Genomic DNA, 23,201 nt, shown 5'->3' on the forward strand with positions numbered 1-23,201 from the left:
CTCACAGTTCCAAATGATCCTCAAACCCCCACATTCTTTGTTCTGCTCATTTTCCCACTCCCTAGAGACAGAGTTTAGTCGCAAAAATTAAAATGAGGCAAGGATGGAGGGAGCGAGTAAGATGGGGGAGAGAGAAGTATTTTAAAAGGTGAGGTAAAGTGAGAGAGTGTGTGAGAACCAGAGAGCAAACCAATGCATACCGTCAGATCTCCTACAGACGGAGACTTTGGGGATTCAGAGACCTTGAGCTGGCAGACTTCAAGACAGAAAGGAACTGTTGCATCTTTTGCATTGTCACCTTGACATAAACTGCAGCAGAATGTTCTCAAATGGGCCTTTTTGCTGGCATTAATTGTTTGTTAACGTTAAAGGGACTATCTTGAACCTCTCCATGCACTCTAATGGGCTCGTTTCTCACTGCCACTTTCTGCGGGGGCTAAGATCATGTTTTGCGGTAATCATCCGGTCAATTACAGGCAACAAGTCCCTCCAGGTTGAAAGGTTTTAGATCCCCTGTCCCACCCCGCTGAAATCCCCCAGTTCCCCAGCTTGTGTGAAATCATGCGGTGGATTGTTGTGCGGAAAAAGGACCACAGTATGGAGATGTGGGCTGGAACTAATAGGATTGGTTTTGATTCATTAGATTCTCTTTCATCATCCTGGTTGGAATTCCACTCCACGTCTCCCCGAGCTTCACACTTTTAAAATGGAGGTGGGGGTGTGGTGGAAGGGGGGGGCAAGTGTTTAGAATTGAGCCTCCAGACTGAAAAAGCTCATTACTCTCTATGGAATCATCTGCTTATTCATACCCCATAGAATCAGCATCATAATCATGTGAAAGCTGCTCTGTGTTTGAAAAAATACTGACAACACAGTACAGGATATGATTCAATGGTTTGCAAAACGCGGAACCAACACGTAGAATAGCTATGCACAATTGGAAAAACCCATACTCAGCTTCTAAATAACCTCTCAAAGAGAAATCCACCAGAAATTGTTGTTTACACATGTCATGTTACACAATACTGTGAATACTACTATTAGGCATGAGTAGTACACATTTGTTTTTCATAAATTGCCTCCTCCTTAAACTTCTTCCGACACACATGCTAACGATGCACGTTAGCATGTGTCGATGCACTCGACAATGCACTCGACAAAGAGCGACAAAGATACGGGGCCTCAGTCCTGGGACTTGGACTTGAGTCGCACTTATGTTACACAAAGACTGACTTAAAACTTGACTTGGACTCAAACTCAAAGACTTGAGACTTGACTTGGACTCAAACTCAAAGACTCAGACTTGCCCACAATGACATGTGTATTTCTTCAATATGGGTGTACTATAACTTCTATTGAAGAATAGTCCACATTAAAATTGCACGTCTCATAATATCAGCAATATTTTCCTGCTATCCTGAATGACCTCAATTTGTATCTATTTTTCAGGGCAAAATACAAAATACAGTTATTTAATTGGAATGAAAGCTTTTATTTTGTAATTCCTTAGACAGTATATAGCTACGCTGCGTTCTAAGCAGACCGGACGGCATGTTGCAGACTCACTACAACCAGAAGAGACCTGAGACTCAGAGACTTGAGACTTGACCTCGAGTCTGGCTCAAAGACTTAAGACTTGGACTCATCACTTGTAATTTCCCAGCATCTCTAAATCTTACATAAGTCCTTGTAAAACAGCGAATTGGCGTCTTTTCTTTCTCCAGTATTAGAGGTATTGTAGGTTATTAGATCTACTGTATCAAACAACACTATCAAGAGACAGCAGCGCGCGCGTGTTTGTCTGAGTGTGTGTGTGTGTGTGTGTGTGTGTGTGTGTGTGTGTGTGTGTGTGGAGGACTGGAGGTCCAGTCTTTGTCATGCAAACTGGATTGAGGTTTACCAGCTGACCACAGAGCAGTGACAACTGCAAATAGACAGGCCCAGAGGGCTATTTATCCTTTCAGTTTCACAAAAATGTGTTGATTTATTGAGTAGTTGAGTGTATTTCAAGACAATATTCACATATGATGTAAACATAAATTTGTGTAATCAGAATGCTTTTCTGGCACCATGAATTGGAGCCATGTGGGCTATCATGATCTCAAGCTAAAAGCTAGAAGACACAGACGAGCAATATAGATTAGAAGTCAAAATCAGAACTTGGAAAACTTTGGTTGGCATTAGTCTAAAGTTGCCTTCATGTTTGCATGACAATGTCAGACAAACAACGCGCTCTAGTTTTCAGCTGATTGTTTGACAACTGAATATAATGAAAGTCTTTGGATAATATCTGTTGACACATGACAATTACAAAATTTTAATTTTCAACATTTTAGCACAGAAGAATCTGGGGAAGCAGAAGAATCATTAGAATGTGTCATTTCAACACATATACATATTAATAAAACACACTGAATAGAAATGTGATAATTTGTGTCACTTAATTGTATTTCATGTTTCAGATACAATATAAAAATAGATAAACATATTTTTATTTACTGTAAATCCCTGACTGTGCTTAAGTTATCATGAAAGTGAAGTAATGCATTTTATTGGAATGATTCAAATGAGCTAAAATTAAAATTAGTAGTAAAAAAAAGATTCACTTTATTAATAGTCAGAAAAGACACAAATGCAATCTCCTGGATATGTAACACACCACGTAAGATGTATTTAGAGTTTAAATAAACATGTTCTAGGTGCACATGTATCATGTAACGTCACTAACATAGAACTTGACAAAATCAAGTTGAATTTTTTTTCTTTAAAATATGCGGTGGGAGTGTTTCAGTAGTATAAAAAGTTTTTAAAAAAACACACACACAGAAACAGTTCCTCATCTGTTGTACTGAAGGATACAATAACACAACCTGGGTGCTGTTGTGTTCCTCTTTTCTGACGGGTGTACATAAACAGTTGGCGATGAAGAAAGAAAACACTGTCTCTGTTTGGGATGCATTCTGTAGTCTGTTTCCACATGAAGAGGGGGTGTGGCCTCTCGTCGTGCCCCGCTTGTCTCAAGTTGTGTACATCAGCGGTGTGATCCCCGTGCCAGCTCGGACCCTGGCAGCTCTACTGCGTTCTTAAGGCCTTGGCATACACGGGCTCCAGCAAGTGAAAGGGGAGCAGCATGAAGAACATCAGCAGAAAGACGGCGCTCACCAACGCCAGCAGCACGTAGCGCCCGATGAACAAAGTGTCCACTATCTGGAGGAAGAAAGAGGGAAGACGTTCACTGTCAGGTTCTCAGCAACTACACGCTACAGTTTGTTGTTTTTCTTCTAGTTAATAGTATCCAATGCATGGGAAAATCATGGCTGCTCAAAGGTCTGGCTTTCCTCTTTTAGCCAGTAGGTGTCAGGAGAGGGCCTTCACAAAGGCTTCCTGTGAACGCATGAGGCCTAGTGTGAGGCCATGGATGGGTACTTTGTATACAGAGAGACAAACCACACAATCAGACACATTGACAGGAAAAACGACAATAACGTGTTGCCTTCAACTGATTCCTCTTGTTTGAAAGTGATGGAGACCTCAAAGACGACCCCAACAAGCTCAGAGTGGAACATTTTGGGGTCCTGAATGGATGAATAGTGGCAGAAATACGGGCTAATGCCCCAACGTTCTCTTCAGTAAGTACTTTCACATAGTTGACTATTTTACTACTTGTTCATTATTCGGGAGAAATGAACAATTACAATATTTAAAGGGATAGTTTGGATGTTTTGAAGAAAGCTTGTGTGAGGTACTTAACTATACTCGGGGTATTATCTCGAGCAGTGATTCCCAAACCCTTTTGCTGGAGATACTTTTTTAAATCGTGACCCAGTTCACATTAAGCAAAGCAGTGCCATGCTGTGGTCGGGGGCTGCAGGAAAATACATTTTAGACACCTGAAAGAATGACTCACCTTAAAAGAATAAATCTATAACCGTTGAAGTGTACATTATACAAAGAATATTTCCCCCTGTTTATGGTGCTGTGGCGCTGCATTACCCACGGGGGGACTGACGTCGTAGGCTTTGTCTGGTAAATTGTCTGTTTCTTTCAATGGAGTCTGGTAGCTCTGGTGAGAGCATGTAATGGACAGCAGCGTCGGTTCCCAGTCAGAAACATACACCGTATAGCTAAATACTCTAAAGTCTCAAACTGATGTTTCTGGGTGAACTGGGTGCTGCTGCCCGGTCCACAGCAGCACATACATTGCTGCTCTCCCGTGCTGCTGCCTCTGTCTGCTTCACCAAACTGTGGCGTGCCGACTGTCATCTGCTGCAGGTACACGCTGACGATGGAAAAGTGGCGCATACAACCCCACCTCATACAACCCCACCACAAAACAAGCAAACTATCCCTTTAACAAACTGATTCAGCGCATGAGATCTGTATCTGATACTGGGACAGCTAGATGTGACCAATCCACCAGGAGCCTGCCAGAATTTGAGCTGCAGCACCTGTGATTGGTGACCACTTATCAGACAGATACCTGGTGTATGACTGTGCCCTCTGTCCGCTCTGCCTTTCAAACTGACTGGCTCTGACACACAGCCAAGTGGTTATTGATCCGTACAGGAACTAGACCCGTGTGTTCGGGGAATAGCCTGTGCAGCCGTGCATCTGAAGACACGGCATGTTTGTTGTTCCACCGCTCCCTCGCGGCTGCCGACGACTAAATGCTGATTCCGGGGGCTGAGCAACGAGTCGATGACAGGTCATCAGAGGTTAGCGTTGGCGTTGCTTCAAATTTGGCGCAGTACGAGTTCCTAAAGTTGCCACGGACAGATCTAAAGATCAGGAGGATACGAGAATATGCCCACACAGCTTGAGAAAAGGCCCTGAGCCGGATCGTACCAGCAGGATGAGCCCACTGCTGACTGAGCGAGATTTCACAGGGGCTGGAATGAGAGGAGGTGTGTGTGTGTGTGTGTGTGTGTGTGTGTGTATCAATCCTCTTGGCGTCGAGGAGAGAGGGGGGTGGGTGATGTATGCCGTTTCTTATGGATGCATTTAACGCATCTCACTTTTTAATTTGCCAATTACACAGCAAGCAGGAACCCAAAGTGTGGGCCATGTTTTATTAATGTGCCATTGAGCGCACGGGTGGTAGCTGGCAGACGTGTGGGGGGGCAGGTGGGAGAGGGGGGGTTGGGTCTAGTATAACCCCCTCCCCCCTCTAGTCTGGGATTGGCCTAATTGGCACTATGATATTTTACTTTTGTTTAACAGCGAGAGGTGAGGTGTTTCTTACACTCACACACATCCCTCTGCTCGCATGTCGGGTTCAGGAAATGAAAACGACAGTTAACCGAGTTGTCACCCTCACATTTATTTGAACCGTTGAATTCTGTTAATGATCACCCGCGTGTGGATTTTTAATACTCATAATTTCAGTTGTCTCTTGCTCTGTATGAAAACTCATTTCAGATTCCAAAGATGAGGCCGGCAGAACACACGCCGTCTCTGTTTTCCAGGCTGGAGAAGCTCAACTGTCCCTCTGCTCACGTCTGAGGGACTCCATTTAAATCTATATTTCCTTCGGTGTATTGCTCATATTTTTGATAATGCCTCCTGTTAGGATACATACGGTCACTGTTGTGTTGATGGTTACATTTTAAAGTGTTAACATCATGCACAATGAGTCGTATTCTATCTAATTCTAAAAACGTCTGATTGAAGAAGCAAAAGAAATAAAATAATTAAATAAATAAAGTTGGTAAATGCTTCATTATTTCATCATATGCCCTCCCAATGTAAAGAAACAACAGGCCACTTGATAATCAATACAGGTAGAGAACTCAAACTGATGGCTCATGATGTCTTATCCGAGCATTATGTCTCACTATTGCAAGTGATTGTATATGTGAGCTCATTTAAACACAGAAATTAATTTCTTGGATCACCACAGGTTCATGTTACCCGCCCGCCTCTGCACAGACACGCAGGAAGCGGCGTCGTGTCGCCTCTCTCCATCGCTGGTCGGGTATCAGCCTTTGCACAATGCCTGCGAAGTGCGAGCTCGCCATTTCTATGGGGTGGCAGCTTGCTTGGCAGATCTGGCCGGCTCATTGGCACGACCCCGAGGCAACACGGGGGGAGTGTTTGTTCTGTGTTGCTGTTGGACTAAGATAAAGCGGAGCGGGCCTTTATGACAAGCACACACACACAGACGGGCGAGCGAGATGACACATGCTATTTACAGGCTTACAGCGCTGTGGATGCTGGCTTATATCAGAGTTGGGCTTTTTGTTTGGGGTGGCTTGTGGTTTAAAGTCACCTCCGTCAAACCTAAATAGAGCTTACATCCTCAATCAGGACAAATACATTCTGTTCAGCGTGACAACCACTCATGATCTGAGCTCTGCCTTTTGGCATTTGGACCTCACCCACACACACACACACACACACACAAACACACACAGATATCAAGGCCAGACATCTTTGATAAAGATACAGGTTTGTTCGACTGTCTCTGTTCCTAAATGTCTCATAATGCCAGAGGAGAGAGAACAGAGGCAAACGTGTGATGAAATGTGTTTTTTGAGGAGCACTGAAGTGAGCATGAGATGACCATTCGGCTAAAGTAGTTTGTCCGTGGGCTCTGAATCCTCGTATTCACTCAGCGGTCTGCGTACCCAAAACATTTGGTATTAATGACAGCCAAATGGCCTCGCATCAAAACTGGAAACATCCCAGGCCTTCTGTCATTTCCAACTGAATGGCATGATGCCGTCATCATGCACAGGCGATAACGACACGAGACTCGGTGTGGAATGCAATAAATGGTGGAGAACACTGATTTGGAGTGGTTCCTTGTCACAGATTTTAAATTGCCCCTTGATGATGTCGAGGAACAATCGTGTTCAAAATGTTTCTCTATCGTATTTGCGTTTTAATATGGTGCGGAATACTTTTTAAAGGTGTTAGATCTGTGCATTCAGCTCACCTCTGTCTCTTTGAAAGGGGCCGCTATCTCTGGGCGTCGCGGGAAAAACACTAGCACCAAAGTGATGGTGAGAGCCAGTAAGAATATGGGGATGATGCCTAATCTGGAAAGACACAAAATACACACACACAGTTAAAAAAAACACACAAAGCCGATACACTAGGACTCCCACTGCGGTTATGCAGTAAGACGTGCAGTAAACGCAGGGTTTTCTGAGGATAATGTCATTTTCAAGTACCAATCAAAACAATGGCATTCTTTATTGAGTTTTTAAATAGTTGTTAACTTTCCAATCAAGTAAATGGCACCATGTTTCACCCCATTTAGACTGTACTGTAATTGCATCTTACACAAGTGCACAGTGTTTGGTGTCACTGTGCATTCTCGACAGAAATGAACCAACGTTAATAGTGCCTGGTCTGATGGAGTCTCTCCACAAGTACTAATCCGCAGGGATTGGAAGGAACAACGCCGGCCCAGCCATCGATCAGTGGGTGAAGCTTAATTGTCTCATAGAGTTTAGGGAAGCATCATGAGAATAGTTATGTTAGCTGATCTATCGAGATAATTGGAAGAAAAAAAAAATATGAATTGGTGCAGTCTTTCAGTGTGAAATCCAGGTCAAAGTGTAAAACATTCTATTAATTCGGTTTATGTTGTATAGCCCCAAATCACACATTTGGCTTAGAGGGCTTTACAATATGTACACATACGATATCGCTGTCCCAGGACCTCACTTAAAAAAACACATTAAACTCTATAACAATATCGATTCATAAGTGCTAAATGCAGCTTCAATTCTGTTGTGAATCTGAATCCACTCTTCAGTTTGATACGACTTTACTTTATCTTTGAGAATCTTCACATTCCGACATGTTTCCTCCCCTAAACATACCACTGTGTTTAGGATTCGTAAAAATGTTGTAAAAAAACCTGTCACACATATGCCGAATTTCTGAGTAGACCTTACTAATGCCACAATTTAAGTTATTTTCGCTCTATAAGATGTGAGCTGTGGCCAACATGCTGACCGACGTTAAAATGGAGGAAATGCTTCGGGATTGCGGAACCGACTTTATTCAAACACAGCGGGGCTTTTCTCAATCAACGCATGCAACACGCTCTCCCGTGTGTGCGCGCGCGCGCGCGCGCGCGTGTGTGTGTGTGCGTGTGTGCTGTTCTCACTCACTTTGCAGACCTAGATGTTCTCAGCAGCATCATCCCAAACAAAAGCACTAAAATCCAAACGATGACAATGGCGCACACGCCCGTGCCGACTTCCATAACGGTGCTTGCCATGTTCACGGTAACTACCGCAAGTTAACCCGACACACAGAGCAGGTATTACCTGAACTCGGTCAAATAGGATTTTAAAACACAAGTAAAGTTTAGGTTAGCTAAGGTTAGCTACATTAGCTCGCTGTAACGTCCACCGTATTGTTACGGTGCACGTTGGCTAGCAGTCTGCTCAGTTGAGGACGACATGCTTCGTGATAAATATACCGATGTTCGAGACATGTTCTCTCTCTAAGCAAAACTGCTTGTTGCCCATTAACCCCTCATTTATCAGTCAGTTCAATAGAGTTAACGTTCTCAACTCCGTCGCGTCTTCTACTTCCTGGTAACAGCAAACTGGAGTTTGATTGGATACGCGAACTCAGGACGGACCAATCACGTGCGTTGTTACTGAACATCCGAACTCTGTCGAACAGGCTGCAGAAACAGGCTGCAGAAACTTCACCCAGTTCGTATGACTTTTTCTTTCTTGATACGATTCACATTTGTATTTAACCTTTATTATGTGTACGTAAACGCAACATATTATCGATTCGAGGACAAATATGTTCTTTATCTGGAGAAGCGGGGTTTCCCACGAATATAAATACGTTATCTGATTATCTATTAGATCGTCATTTAAGATTCAGGAACGGTAGCAAATGGATTACTAGTACCAACAGCATAAATAATATAACTTCTGTTGTTCTGACACCGAGTCAATTCTTCGGTGTGTTTTCCTCTGACAAGACGAAATCGATTGACATGATTTTGGGTCTGAATAGATATGTCTACTATAACAGCAGCAGCCTTCTAGTTCCCATCGTCCCACCTGTCTCTTTGGAGCATACAGTTCCCAGTGGGGGCCGACAGGGGGCTGGCCAGATCCGCGGTTCAAAGGCGCGTGTGCGCTGCGCTCCAGTCCTGCAGAAAGTGGCGGTGCCCTGCGCGTTTACTGGGAAGAAAACAAGAAGACATGTTGCCTTTAAGTGACCATCGAAAAATCCATGCACCCAGTGTTTATTAATGCTCTGGATAACAGGGCAGATGGCAGGATTGGCTCATGTTTAGAACCACTGAGAGCAAAAAGTGCAAAAAGTACAAAGTGAGCCGTAAAGCAAATCCGGGCCTATTTACACCAAACTTCACGTGGGATTTCGTGTTCTCGCTGTTTGCTTAAGAATCCCTCAGATGATTTAGACTCCTCCACGCCTCACAATCTCAACAAAATCCGGCGGATTAAAGACGGTCCGATTGGAGAGAGCAAGTAGCAATACAGGTATTATTCTCTCATTCTTATTGACACAGTGGAACTTCATGTTCAGGGTCTATGGTTTCGGTTTCAGCTGTTAAGTCGTTGGTAAACCTGAATAACCGAAAATAAGCAAATAAAGAACAGAATAAAATACTAATAACAAAAACATATTACCTTTCAATAAATACATTTAAAAAATAAACAGTTATTGCACTTTATACATACATTTCATACATCCATTCTGCTTCTGTTACTACAAATCAGTCTGTTAACAGGCCAGAAGAAGTGGATTAATTGCAAAATGAACAATCTATTTACTGTGTTTCTGGCAACAAATGAGACCAAACCCTGAATCTCTCATGGAGGCTAAAGTCATCTCTTCCTCCCCGTCACACCCTGAGTCACATTCTACTCTTTTCCCATCAGAGATAACTCATTCTAGCAACAAATCTAGAACCTACTGGAATGACTCCTCAATAAATTGATATGGCACTTAAAAAATAAAACATTATATATATATATATATATATATATATATATATATATATATATATATATATATATATATATATATATATATATATATATATATATATATATATATATGAGAGGAAGGGGGGGAAAGAACACATCAGACATGTCTTGTGTTTTAGTGGTTGATGTTGAAAATGCTGGTTATTTACTGTCAGATTCACTATCTGTAACTTGCCCTTCAAGCTGATCTGGAAAAACAAACAAACAACATAGAAATAATTACATGTTTATATTGTGGTGCTTCATCACCAATATCCCCTTACCGTTCTCGCAAAGCCCCACGCGTGATTGCCGTATTTCCCACGGACACTGGAAGGCATCAGCAGCCCGGTGTTGGGAAAAACGGGGAGCGGAGATGGAGGTGGGAGGGGCCAGGCGCGGCTGACGTCAGCGGCTGTGTGGAGGAGTATAGGCTGTGCTGTCAGCCCAGTGTCAGTCTGATGAAGATTGGCATGCAGGTAAGCTGTCATTCATTTTCAATGTCAGTGCATGGGAGCAGGGCTTTACCACTTCAGCGTCCTTTTTCCCCTTCCTCCCCCTCCCCTCCCCCCTTCATTACAAAAGGCAGGACATTATTCATACAGTCAGACAGCCAGCCTGGCCAGAGTGAGAGAGAGAGAGAGAGAGAGAGAGAGAGAGAGAGAGAGAGAGAGAGAGAGAGAGAGAGAGAGAGGGAGAGGGAGGGAAAGAAAGAAAGAGAGAGAGAGAGTCAGGGAGAGGGAGGGAGGGAGGGAGTAGAGGAGGGGGAGAAAAAAGAGAGAGGGAAAAGAGAGGAGATGCATTTTTGTGCTGGACTGAGAGACCAGTGGATTTTTTTTTTCTTTTGCTTGATGCGGCGTTTGGATTTAAAAAAAAAAAAAAAAGAAAAGAAAAGAAATGAGAAATGTGTCGGTAATGTTTGTGCTGCATATGTCCTGTACGTAGGATGTGTTGCTTTAGGCGACGGAAGCTTTTCATTGGGAAAGGTTGTGATTTGGAGAGTAGTGACCGGAGGACGGAGTAAGCGCATGTAGCTGCGGGAAGCGGGCGCGTTATTACGGCTTTGTCAACCGGCAGCGGACTGCTGCGTTCTGATGTGCACGTTTACAGTGAACATCTCACGGTGTGAATCTTCTGCGAAGAAAAAAAAGAGGAAAAGAATCGAAAAGAAAACAGCTCGTCTTGTTTGGTCTTTCTTCCTCCACTGCAGCTTTCTTAACGTTGAAGTTCCGTGGTGTGTTTTATTTTAGTGAAACGCTTTTATTTTGACTGGCACGACTGGCGTGTTTGTCCAGAAAAAAAACCGCTAACGGATTTTCAGAGTAAAATGACTCGCACTCAGTTTTGATCCAAGTTACTACGGCAGTATTCTTTGTTCATAATAAATTGTATTGTGGACAGTAGTGCCACTGTGTGTGTGTGTGTGTGTGTGTGTGTGTGTGTGTGTGTGTGTGTGTGTGTGTGTGTGTGTGTGTGTGTGTGTGTGTGTGTGTGTGCGTGTGTGAATGAGAGAGAGAGTGTGAGTGAGAGTGTTTGTACTCTGTGCGTGGCTGTGCTTGTTTGTTTTTCACAAAAACAAACAAATTACGACAACATATGTCAAACTGAAGAATACACACGCACACACACAACACACACACACACACACACACACACACACATATATTTTTTCATATATATATATATATATATATATATATATATATATATATATACGTATATATATATATATATATATATGTGTGTGTGTGTGTACATACATGTATGTATGTTCTCTGTGTGCGTGAGCATGTGTGTGTGTGTGCTATTACCTTTATTTGCAAATGTAGTTTATTGATTTGAGTCGGTAATTTAAATAGCTAATAGCGTTTTATGAAGATATTGCTTTAAAATGTTGAACTTGCGTCAGTTTTCATTTTCTGTCCGCAGTTCATGTACAGCATTTCAACAACACCAGTTATTTCAATATTAAGCTAATGTCTTGCATTTCTTCCAGGAAGAAATGTAAAGCAAACTAGCTTCCTCACTCGTCTGCATTGGGAAAGGCCAAACGGGGAGTCTCTGGCTCTTTGCGTTTCTCGGTGAATACATCTTTGATTGAAGTGTTTAATGCTCTGCTCTCAGCATCTCCGTGAGGTCTAATGTTTACTCCCGGCTCTCCCTGCCCGGCAGACCCCTCTACACTGAACACTGGCCTTCTTTGTGTGCCACTCACCACTTTCTATTGCAGATGACCACTCTATTCCACAACTGCCCGAATGACTATTTCACTCGTAGGAGCCGCGCGACCGACGCGACGAGCTGTCGTAGTGACGCGTCCCTCGGACAGCACGTGTCCCTGCTTTGGTTCTGTGTGATCGTTCCCGGTAAAACAAAGGCACCGTTTGCTGCGTTGGCACTTTTTATGAGTCCAGTCGACTCGCCTGTTCCGTCGCGTCCGGCTTTGATCTTGGGCCCACCTCGAATTTCCCACACATGTACTCGTACAAACACAGATTGGCTGAAAAACAAGTTGCTCAATGTATGCGTGTTACTCAGCTGTGGCAGTGTCTTTGTTGTCGTCTGTCCCCGAACGCCACAACTGTGCACCGCGGAGGGAAGGCCCCTCTCGGCAAAGACCACGGTGTGAGCTTTGGGAGTACATTAGCCTAATTAAATATGCCTGAACCATTTGTTTACTAATCATGTGCTTCCCTGAGAAATCACAATGGCGATTCAGACCACTTTAGCGCCCCAGCAAACACATGGGGCAGGTGGGGAGAGCCGGGCCTGGACTCCCACGAGGAGCTCAACTCACACTGGTGAAAGAAACCGCTTTACAAGACTTGTTGCCGTTGAAAGACCGAGAAATGATCATTATGCTCTGATTGTGCACCTTTTGTCAGTGTCTCAAAGTGGTACACCCCGGCTGGGAATGGATGCTGACGGTGCACACACACACACACACACACACACACACAAGCACACACACGCACACACAAACAGTCAAACACGCGAGTCAAAGCGCATCACTGCTAATCACCCTCCGAGATGTTTGTTCTTTGTTGTGATGAACCCCACACGGCTCTACATATCGTCAGATAGGATTAATGCCAATTTAGTTTATCCCCAAACCCTGCTGAGATCTTAATTGATGATTTGTGTCATTGGACAAGCAGCCTGGGGGCGAATCTGCTGCCGCAAAATACTCCGACGCTATTTGCATATTCTCATTCCTCCTATATGGGCAAATTACATGATGAGGTGTGATGCTGTGCATTCCTGCAGCTTTTGGGGGGATAATCGCTAATAAAGTGATTCAGTCACACTAAATGAAGGAAGTAAACAGAGCGAGGAGAGCATATGTTACAAACCAATTTAAGCATTTATGTATGGCCATAAAGCAATCGAGGAAATTAAACCACGAAGCAAATGTCTTGTCACTTCCTTTTCGCCTTTGCCTCTAAATCCAGCCTGCATGCTGCGGAAGAAACCAGGACATTATTCGTAAAAAAAGATCTGGAGTTTTTTTCTTTTTCTTTTAAGGGTCTCAAAAGGCTACCAGGCCTCACTTTGTGAGATTCCTTTCCTCAGCGATCCGATTGTGAGATGTCTAATTTGTTTTGTAGGGCCTCACTCTCTTAAATCAGGCAGGAAAAAAAAAAAAGCCAGAGGATGTTCAGAATTATTCATAAGGCTTTAGTCTGCCGGGTATCCTCGGCGGAGTGCATCTAGGTCCTGTTCCGGGCCCGTGGGCAATGTGATGTAGGCTAGTTTCTCTCATGTTCAGTCGAGCAGCAATCTTTAAGACAATTGTGTTGTGTTGCATGTTCGGGGCCGTGTCTGGGCCCCCCACAGGTCATGCCCACTAAGCCCGCTTGATCCCCGTTGCTCTCAAGAGGAGACGGAGGCCTGTTTATACCGGCAGACGGCTCAGCTTAAAGACAGCCCCTGCATGCTTACCCTTGCTCATTTCGCAGCCAGTGCTGCGTTGGCATGGCTCGAAGTAAGCCACCAGGGAGCAGGGTCGGAGAGAGATGGATCGGCTTGATTTATGCTCCAAGAGGAGCAGCAGGCAAATTTAATGATCCTCCGTGCTGTCAACATCACGGAGCTTTGTTCCTGGAAGGACATAGAGATGTCATGGAAATACGTGTGGTTGGAAGACTGCAGTCAGGCGGCGATTGTGATACAGCGGAGTGATCATCAGCAGAACATTTACAACATTCATTTCCCCCACGTTTTAAGCAGATTACAGAGATGCAACGACTCATTGATTAGCCGTCAACTTAACAATTAAACGATAAATTGGTTTTGCAATTTATTTTTAAGAAGAAACAGTCACATGTGTACATTTCTGCTTTCTACCCTCTGTAACGATAAAGTCCATATTTTTGATGTTTGGACACAACGTGTGTGGACATCCATTTCCTGACATTTTATTAACCAAACAATTTATCGATTGAATGAGAAAATCACCCAAAGATGAATCAACAAGGAAAGTAATTGTTAGTTGCAGCTCTACAGATCTAAATACATCAACAGTGCTATTTAGTTTTCATCATCTCAGATGATTTGTTATCAACTAGCTTATGAAACTCATAACAGCATTTTGGGGGTTTCGTTCTCAAATTGTCACCTGACCACATGTTGTATTGCCCTCTGTATTGCCCTCATTATTCATAGATTTTTAGGGGCACGCTATTTTTTTTTACTGCACTTTCATATTTATATGAATAGAGCACTGCTTCCTGTACTAATATGACCTAAAATAATGTTCTTGTTCACCTCAATTCTGTGCATATTCAGCAGACCGGCCAACAAGTAGCACACTGTTCATTCTTCTTCTATTCGGACTCCCCAAAAGGTAAACTAAACTTCCGAAGCCCCCCTCCATTCGGTGGCTGTTTGGATTGAACATCCAGTGGCGTTTCTGAGTGTAGCCCACCTTTAAACATCAATATCACCGCCAGCCATGTCCACTTCCATCATGGTGATACTTGATGAACAGCGTGCCGTCATCTTTATTTGAAACAGTGAGCGTCCTCACTGTCTTCTTAACTACTACTAACTACTCCAAAAAAAACAACAAAAAAAATCACATCTTCTGTCGCTTTAACACATAATTACAACGGCACGTTGTGTCGTAATGGCTTTGCTCTCATCACGACGCACTGGGCTGTAAAAAGAATCTCGGTCTTCACGTGAGTCACTGATTGATTGGGCTCGGCACATTTGAATCAATTTGGCCTGCAGACAGTCAAACAAACGGCTTGGAAATCCTCCTCTCTCCACACAATAATGTGTGATGTGTGCATGAACAGTGAACGCCACAGCATGGAAGAAGTCATACAAAGGCTTTAGTCATTAGGTAATGATTTTAGCATCAGTCCTCTGATTGCATTCCTTTTTTTTCCTCAGACGGAAGGAAATGAAAACCCAGCAGGGACACATTCCATAAACTAAGTCAAAGTCATGGCATAGAACGGAGGAGCCCAATACAGGATGCACACACAGATAGTGTTTACTGTGGCTGAAATATCAAAGACGTGCAAGAAGTCGCCTATTTCCACCCTCTGATGCCTTCAGTGTTGGAATACATTGCTTTTGATGTCATTATTTTAGCATTAAAAACAATTAAAACCTATATTTTTAGACATCAGTGGTATTATTCAAGGATCAAGCACAAAATCAAATTAGCAACAGCTTATTATATATTCTGCATTTAAAGACCTCTAACAAGACTGTGAACCTCATTGTGCCGCTGGTTCTTATCTCTGGTGGAATGTAGATAATCCTAATAAATGAGCAGAGCTTCACACAGAGAAATATGAAGCCTGCCAGTAAATCCTGAATTTATTATATTTTGAGAGTCCTGGTAACAGCTGAGCTGGGTGAGGTTCAAAATATTTGATTTGAATTCAACAGCAGATCATAGCAGAGAAAATCCCACCAAGTGCTGTGTGGCTGCATATTTGTGCTTCCCTTCAGAATGAATAAATGCATGGGCCCGAATGGGGTCACAGATATTGGAAATCTATAATTCTCTTTAAAAACTTGGAGTTCTGAGTGAAATGGCAAACAAACGTTTATCATACTTACACGTTCTGTTCAGCGAGATAATCTTCGCTAATGAACACCGCTTTTAGGATTTCAAGTAAAAAGCTAATGCTACGAATGAGCTGCATCTGGGTCACGTGACTTCACGTCACCGCCACTAAGCTACAGGACGACTAGTGTTCTAGTGAGGACGTCGAGTCGTCTCATTTAGACTTTTTCAAAACATGTAAAATCTCCAAAACTCACCAGAGGTTTTTTACTGAGCTGTTTAACGTCGTAGAATAAGCGTTAATATCTCTGGCATTCTCTTGCCAAATCCAAATGTATGCAGTTTTGCAGCTTTAACAACATTTATATTACAAAGGTACTTCAAATTTCATATTTTATGTCATGAAGCTAAACAATTACAAATACAGAGAAGAAGAAAAATACCAATAGTACAATACAAATGTTGTTAAAGGTCCATTTCTATTTTTTTCTTCTGTATTTGTAATTGCTTAGCTTGATGGCATTAAAAAAGACATTTGGTGCACCCCGATCAAATACACAGGACTTTCACCCAAGAGACTGCTGTCAGTGTGAAACGTTGATCTGTTTAGTCACATCAGTTGTTCATCACTTAAATTGTCAGTCAAATCAACGTCAACCGGGATCTTCCCCTCACACTAACTAAGTGGTTTTGTTGCCCAAACCTAACCTCCTATGAAGATCTCATTTCATTTTGAAAAGACAATACGCATGTACCAAGTGGGAACTGATTCTTGAGAGGAACCAGAGCCTCATAGTGGGAAGAGTGGGACCACTGAACAGGCCTGGTAGTGGACCAGTTGAGAGAGAGAGAGTGGCTTAAGTCCTTTTATGGTAGATACAAAGGGACCTTTGGGTGCTGGCTACATGGACGGATGTTCCACATGTTTCGTTGAAAGTATTACACACATGAAGGATACCAACCTGGCTGAAAATACTGTAAGTCTCCCTTTAATCTCAAGTGGTTTTAGACTGCAGGTTCAGTTCCAGTTGTTTTTTCGGGCACTGCTGCCGCTGGTCAGACCCCCCGTTTAGCACCGAGCTGCAGACGGACAGACAAGCGGCTAACTTCAAATCCCGATGTGTTCCCGCCGCTCTGTTAAACCTCCTGACGTGGTCGTGTGCCCCGCCTCGTGGGACACGTGCAGCTGGTTTACCGCACAGAGCTGCAGCGGGCGACAGGTTGGGAGCCCGAGACGCAGGGAAATGGCGGTAAAAGGCCTTTTGAAACCCCCCCCCCCCTTTGATTATTGGAGGAGCAGCCCGCTAAAGTGTGCTGCACTTTGAATGGAAATGCAACAGCGCCAAAGTTGTGACCTCCAAAGGGCTATTTACTGGAACGCCGCTCCGTTATTCAGAATCCTCTCCAGAGATATTATTCAAGTGTTTTGCTCTTTTGTGCCACTCACATCTCATCTGAATGTTTCAGCTTATTGCACTGCAGGACACAATTGATCTGAAGGACAATATTTTCGCTCGCTCTGTCGCTGCCTCTTTATTTTGACGTGGGACTTTGAGCAGAAGCGTCTCTCTCTTCACGTCCATTTGTATACTTGCTGTTAACCTCCGAGTGGTCTTTCAGATGCTGGTGAATCACTTGTTAGTGAGAGAGGACACAGCGCGTTCCACTGATCGCTCTGAGGAGCTGCAAAATGACTTCCTCTCAGTCCCCGGCTATAAAAGCATGACTTCATGACAGCACAGGCCTCAGTCAAAGTGCAGGGCATTTTTTCCTGCGGGAAGGCTTCATCTTTTATGGCGTTTCATAAGACTTGTCGCTCTTCAGATATTAGAGGAGGACCAAACTGTTTCATTCCTGGATTATATTTCATTCGGGCTTTTGGCGTGCGGGACGTCTCAGTGCGGCTGGCTGGTCGATTGTCGCCTCACGTCAGAGCCCAAAACGGTCTCAAGGCCTCTCACGCTGCAGTACAAGAGTCCTACTGTTTAGCCAGTAGCGTTTAGCTTCACATAACAAGTCACATTTAATGAATATGGCACAACACAGACTAACTAAATGCACATATATGGTTCACAACCACATTTGAACGTTTTGAGAGAAATGGAATGCACCCTAATAACCGTTTTTTCAACCCAACTGATGAGGACATGTTTTTAATGAACAAATCTGCCAAATCTCGAAATGTTGCAACCCGGAATGCAAAGTGCATTTCATTAGTTTTACAACACACCCCTGCAAGTCAATATCCACTCCCAGAGAGCATGATTCATAGTTTTTATGGTTATGTTTGGGCAACAAAAGCGTGTGTGAGGGGTTAGGTCCAGATCATGGCGTTGGTTTCAGCAAAACTTGAAGGCGCGAGACAGGAAGTGTTTTCTTTATTAACATTTATCCCCGCAACACTTACGGTCGTTCAGTACTTTAACACACAGCAGGTCAAATGCCACGTCGGGTCAGTAACAACTCACTTTACTGATCGGGGAATAAAACAGCGCTGACGATGGGAGCGGCTCTTAGTGAGCATCTCGCTCCCCCTCCTCTGTGGTGAGCGCTGCACATGCTCGGCACCGCTCGGGAGGATGTGGGCACCACGCCAACAACCATTCAGTCGTTGTTTTCAAACATGTCAATTCACTTTAGTCCTTGCTGGTATTTGAGAACCGCTAATGAACCAAACTATTTGTACAGCGGCAGATCTTTCACCCACTTCATGGAGGGAAAAGTAGAAAAAGTATCCGGGTTGTCCCTCCTGCACTGGTACGTGCACAGCACTCTGTTCCCTGTTCTGGGAGACGTGTTCTCCAAGTGTGACGTTGGACACACAACGCACTCTACATCATGGCAGAAAAGGGTTCCAAAGTGATTATGATGCATATAAAAAGTCCTCTCCGGCTCTCCGGAACATCAGCTGTCCGTCTGAGGCGGCAGTCGCCTCCCCCTCTTCTCACTTCATTACATTCTGAACATTACGACTCTGCTGAGCGTGTAAGGAAACACGGGTGCCACTGACATTAACCTCCAGTTTGAAGCCACAGAGCAGGCGGCGGGCTAATGCTTAGTTGAAGTCTCTTTGTTCACATTCATGATCCTTCACTTCCTGTTCTGAAAGAACTGCGGGAGCGACACCTATACACAAATACTTTTTTTCTCCCAGGAACGTGTTCCCAGTTCTGGTGCGAGGTTGAAAATCTGGCGGAAAGGTATTTTAGTGTTGTTTGTCTTCGGGACAACGCCAGCTTGGTGTCAGAGCACCGCGTTTGGGCCCCGAGCGCCGACTCTGTAAGCAATCAGGAGAGAACCGCACGGCCCGAGACGAGACCCCGGCAGGCTAATGGCTGACAGAAGCTTCCGGAGCCTGAGTCAGATAAATGTGCTTTTAGTTAGTCAGTCAGGCATCCTCCTTCAGATGATGTCTGTTTTTATTGTATTCATCATGCTTTTTTTTATTCCTATTTGTCCACGCGGTCATGTAACCCCTGGTTTTCTTTCCTGTGCCTCAGTCATCTAGTGTGCTATAAGAAAGCTGTGCGTCGTTTGAGTCCCTCACTTCCAGTGTGCCACATCACGTAAAAGTTGGATTCATAACTCAGTCCAACAAAAGGAAAAAAAGAAACCACTGCTGAATCTCTGTTTCCTGTAATTTGCGGCGCAGCCAGCTCTGATTTGGCGAGTGGTGATCTTAAACCTTCCTATTACCTTTTGGAGTCAATTTGACCCCATTCCATGTTTAACGTCTTAACAATACATGAATGACATCATTTTTTTTGCTTCATTTTTTTTTGTTTTGCCTTTTTCTAATTTAATGGGGACAACTGGATAAACATCAAATGAACATGATGACATGTTTTCAATGTCCTGTACGCATCTTGTTCGCGTCAGTGTTCTTTGGGGTCAATTTGACCCCCGGCTGTTTTTCACTGTTTAAAACCGATAAGAAATATCATCATTTTACACACACTGGTTTTGGTTGTTTTGGATGATATTGAGGTCTCTATAACATACAATTGTATAATCTTCAGAAAGTTTTACTTTCCTTAATGACTCCACACCATGCACTCTCTGGTGGTGCTGGTGATGGTGATGGTGAGACCCCACTCGTGTCAAATCGCGTTGTCTTTTTTCACGCCGTGAGGTGAGCGTGTCAGCCTCGTGGCGTGTCGGAAGCCTCGTGGGCAATTATCCTAACAGCCTGTGAATGAACCTGTGCAGAAGCACCTTTTTTTCGTCAGCTCACGCACCCTTAAACGCTCCGATGTTACTGCGCGTAAATCAAGACACTATTCCTTAAACACGATCACGGAGTGCAGACATGATTCCACATGTTAATTGCAGCACTGTGAACTGAAAGAAAGACTGAACCCCCCCCCCTCCTTCCCCCCACACACACATTTTTTCTTCTCCCTTTTTCTCAAACTGAGACTTCTTTCCACTACAAAGAATAATTACTTTTCCCAACTCCCGCTTCATAATTGGTTACTACTCTTTTATCTTATCTGTGTGCGCATAATTATCACAGTCATCATATTAGATTATTTCATGCATAATAAATGAACTCAAACTGTGTGCGGGGTAATTAGCATGTTAGGAGATGTGCCACGATAAGAGCCTCGCTCTCCGGAAGATCGTATTGTTCAAGACGTTCCTGAAAAGTGAGGAATTCGGGAAGAAAAAGGATGTTTTGTCATCAATTTGAAGTGTCTTCAGAAATCCAGAGACTGGTCATATTCTCTCTTCATTTTGTGGCGTGTGGATCTGTTTCAGAGGAACTTGTCATGGCAGTGGAGGTCTGGAGCAGACAGGAGTGTATTTGCAGAAGACATAACAAGACGGAGGAGCATAATGGAGACTATTGTGAAAAGACAGACCGATATGCTATTTGACTTGTGCAGCTGTCTGCTGCATAGATCTGGCCCAATCTAAATGACAGATGTGGAGGTTTCAGTCATTTTGAAGGGTTCCCTTCAATTTCTGTGCAACTTTTACACTTTACATATCACATTTGACACATTCCTTTGGGCAGTGAAGGTATTTCCAGGTTGTCCTCAAATGTGGTTAAAGGTTCCATAATATTATGTAAATGGACAATAACTCCAGGCGCGAGCCATTTCTTTTATTGCCTTTTACGAACAAAGTTCAGTCCGAGGTTGATTTGAACTACTTGAAGGCAGACCGGTCCTAATATGGCCACGAGTGACCGACAGCAGCAGCTCCTCCAATCGCAATGAGGTAAACCTGCTTTTCCACTTTAATGCAGTGCCCTGCCTGGAAACGTTTCAGGAGTTATTTAATGAGGGGAGCCAATCAGGACCGAGTCCAGTTGTGATGCCTTGCCTGGAGTCAGTCTGAACTGCCTCTGAAGACACAGGGATTTTTTGAAAAATGCAATAACTTCAAATTTTACCACCCAATTAAAGTCCAATTTTCACAGTGCATTAAACCCCAGTGGAGAGTGATGTATATAAATGGAGGGGAGTCGCAGTGATGGAGAAGTCCGGGCTCCGCATGTCCACGTTCACAAAGGGTGGATATTTAACTTGAGCAAACCGGCTGCAGCCACCCAGATTCAACATGGTTCGCAAACTAAAATAATGTTAATGCGTCCGAAAGATGTGTCCTTAAATCAGCCTCGCAGATTATAAAAAAAAAGTTTGCTCGTACTGCCGCAGCAGCACCTTGGATGCTTGCTGTCTTTTCACCACTAAATAACAGGAACAGCGTCTTTGACGCCAAACGCTTCAGTTGCAGTTTGTGTTTTACAGGCGGTTGGCTCAGGTTAGCGAAAGGTGTCGCTGCCAAAAAGCTGCAGGGCCAAAAAACAGACATAATGAGCTATTTGCAGCCTTTTTTTTTTCCTTCAATTCAGCGGGTTGTTCAGGGGGGAATAGAAAATTCATATTCAGAATGTGATTACAGACATATTTTGAAAAGATTTTTTTTTTCTTTTTCAGAGCAGTTTATACAATTCAATTCAGTGGGATTTCTGCAATTATCAATAAACGGCACCGGCACACGGAGTCAGATGGAGACGTTTCACAGAAAGTTTGAGGGAAGTTCTGTTCAGTTGATTGAAAGGTAAAAGATCTCCACCACAAAGACGTCTGACGCAGAGCCAGCACGACGATGTGAGGGCCCCACTGAGTCTCCACAGATACCCGAGTTATTCATAGAACCCACACAATTTCTAAATAGGGCTCATATCAGCATCGTGATATGAGATAAGATATTGTATTAAGCTACAGTGTCGTTTTCTGGTTTTAGAGGCTGCGTTACAGCACAGGGACCGACTTCTATCATCGACTACTGTGTCATCATAGCCACATTCATGATGGTTGTCTATCACAAATACCATTTGCTTATTATTTTGTGACAACAAGCTAACCCCCCCCAAAAAATAACGATCTTGTTCGGCCCTGAAATAGAAACAAAAGAATCCGATTTTTTTTTATTCATCTAAAAAACACGCTTTCCGCCAAAGAGGTGACAGAGCCTCCCCCAGAACTTCATAAGAGCATTTAGAAGACTCAAATTATCAAAATAAAAAATGACAAATTGACCAAAAACGGGAAAAGATGACACGCAGTGACACACGCAGTAACTTCTTGGAGCTGAAAGGGAGTTCTAAACAGCCGCAGAGTCACAGTGTATACGTGGGGCGGCTCGGAGGCGCTGCGGCGTCGACATGGCCCTCGGCGGGGCGAGGAGACGGAGGCCCCGCCCCCTCCCCGCTCAAGGTCTCACACCACCCCGTGGTATGTCTGTGCCCGTCTCCCTGCTGGCACCGCTTCGGGCACCGCTGCGGCGTCAGCGTGGTCGAAATGGCCGTTTGAAACGCGATAGTGTTGATCGCGGGTCGGATTTGTTTGTTTAACTCTGAAGGGGAAGGAGCTGTTTGAGGGGGGGGGTCAGACCAGTCGATCCATCGTCTGTGGGAAATCTTCCTAAGTAGACGGTCAAAAGCTGACACGGAAAGACAGTGAGGGTCACGTCTGTAGTGAGACTGAGGGCCCGAGACACAGTGGATGAGCGTGGGGTTGGAACTGCTGCCTGTGCGCGGTACCCTTCTTTCTGTGCGATTAAATACATGAACTCTGAGGGGGAAAGCGAGTGTGGACTGACCCGCGTCTAGCACTGTCTTTAAATCAAGTTCAGGTCTGAATGAGGCCTTGAGCAGGTTGTTCGACCCAACACGCTGC

At 43.9% G+C, this 23,201-nt stretch overlaps 2 protein-coding genes across 2 annotated transcripts in view; one reads left to right on the forward strand and one right to left on the reverse strand.

Moving 5' to 3' along the window:
- Window positions 1-2,577: 2,577 nt before the first annotated feature.
- tmem218 (transmembrane protein 218) lies at window positions 2,578-8,550 on the reverse strand. Its single transcript, XM_068601087.1, has 3 exons — window positions 8,127-8,550; window positions 6,938-7,040; window positions 2,578-3,207 (listed from the first exon to the last, which is right to left on the reverse strand). The coding sequence occupies exons 1-3, from the start codon at window positions 8,234-8,236 to the stop codon at window positions 3,073-3,075; spliced, it is 348 nt and encodes a 115-aa protein (XP_068457188.1). The 5' UTR covers window positions 8,237-8,550; the 3' UTR covers window positions 2,578-3,072.
- A 1,808-nt stretch (window positions 8,551-10,358) lies between these two features.
- pknox2 (pbx/knotted 1 homeobox 2) overlaps window positions 10,359-23,201 on the forward strand; it is a 93,118-nt gene continuing 80,275 nt past the window's right edge. Inside the window, exon 1 of the mRNA XM_068600897.1 lies at window positions 10,359-10,459. The gene's annotated coding sequence lies outside the window, so the exon portion shown is untranslated. The remainder of the gene's footprint in view (window positions 10,460-23,201) is intronic.

This window comes from Clinocottus analis, unplaced genomic scaffold (genome assembly GCF_023055335.1).
Source record: "Clinocottus analis isolate CAN_PGR_092001 unplaced genomic scaffold, fCliAna1.0.p SCAF_5, whole genome shotgun sequence".
In the NCBI taxonomy this organism is placed as follows: Eukaryota; Metazoa; Chordata; class Actinopteri; order Perciformes; family Cottidae; genus Clinocottus; species Clinocottus analis.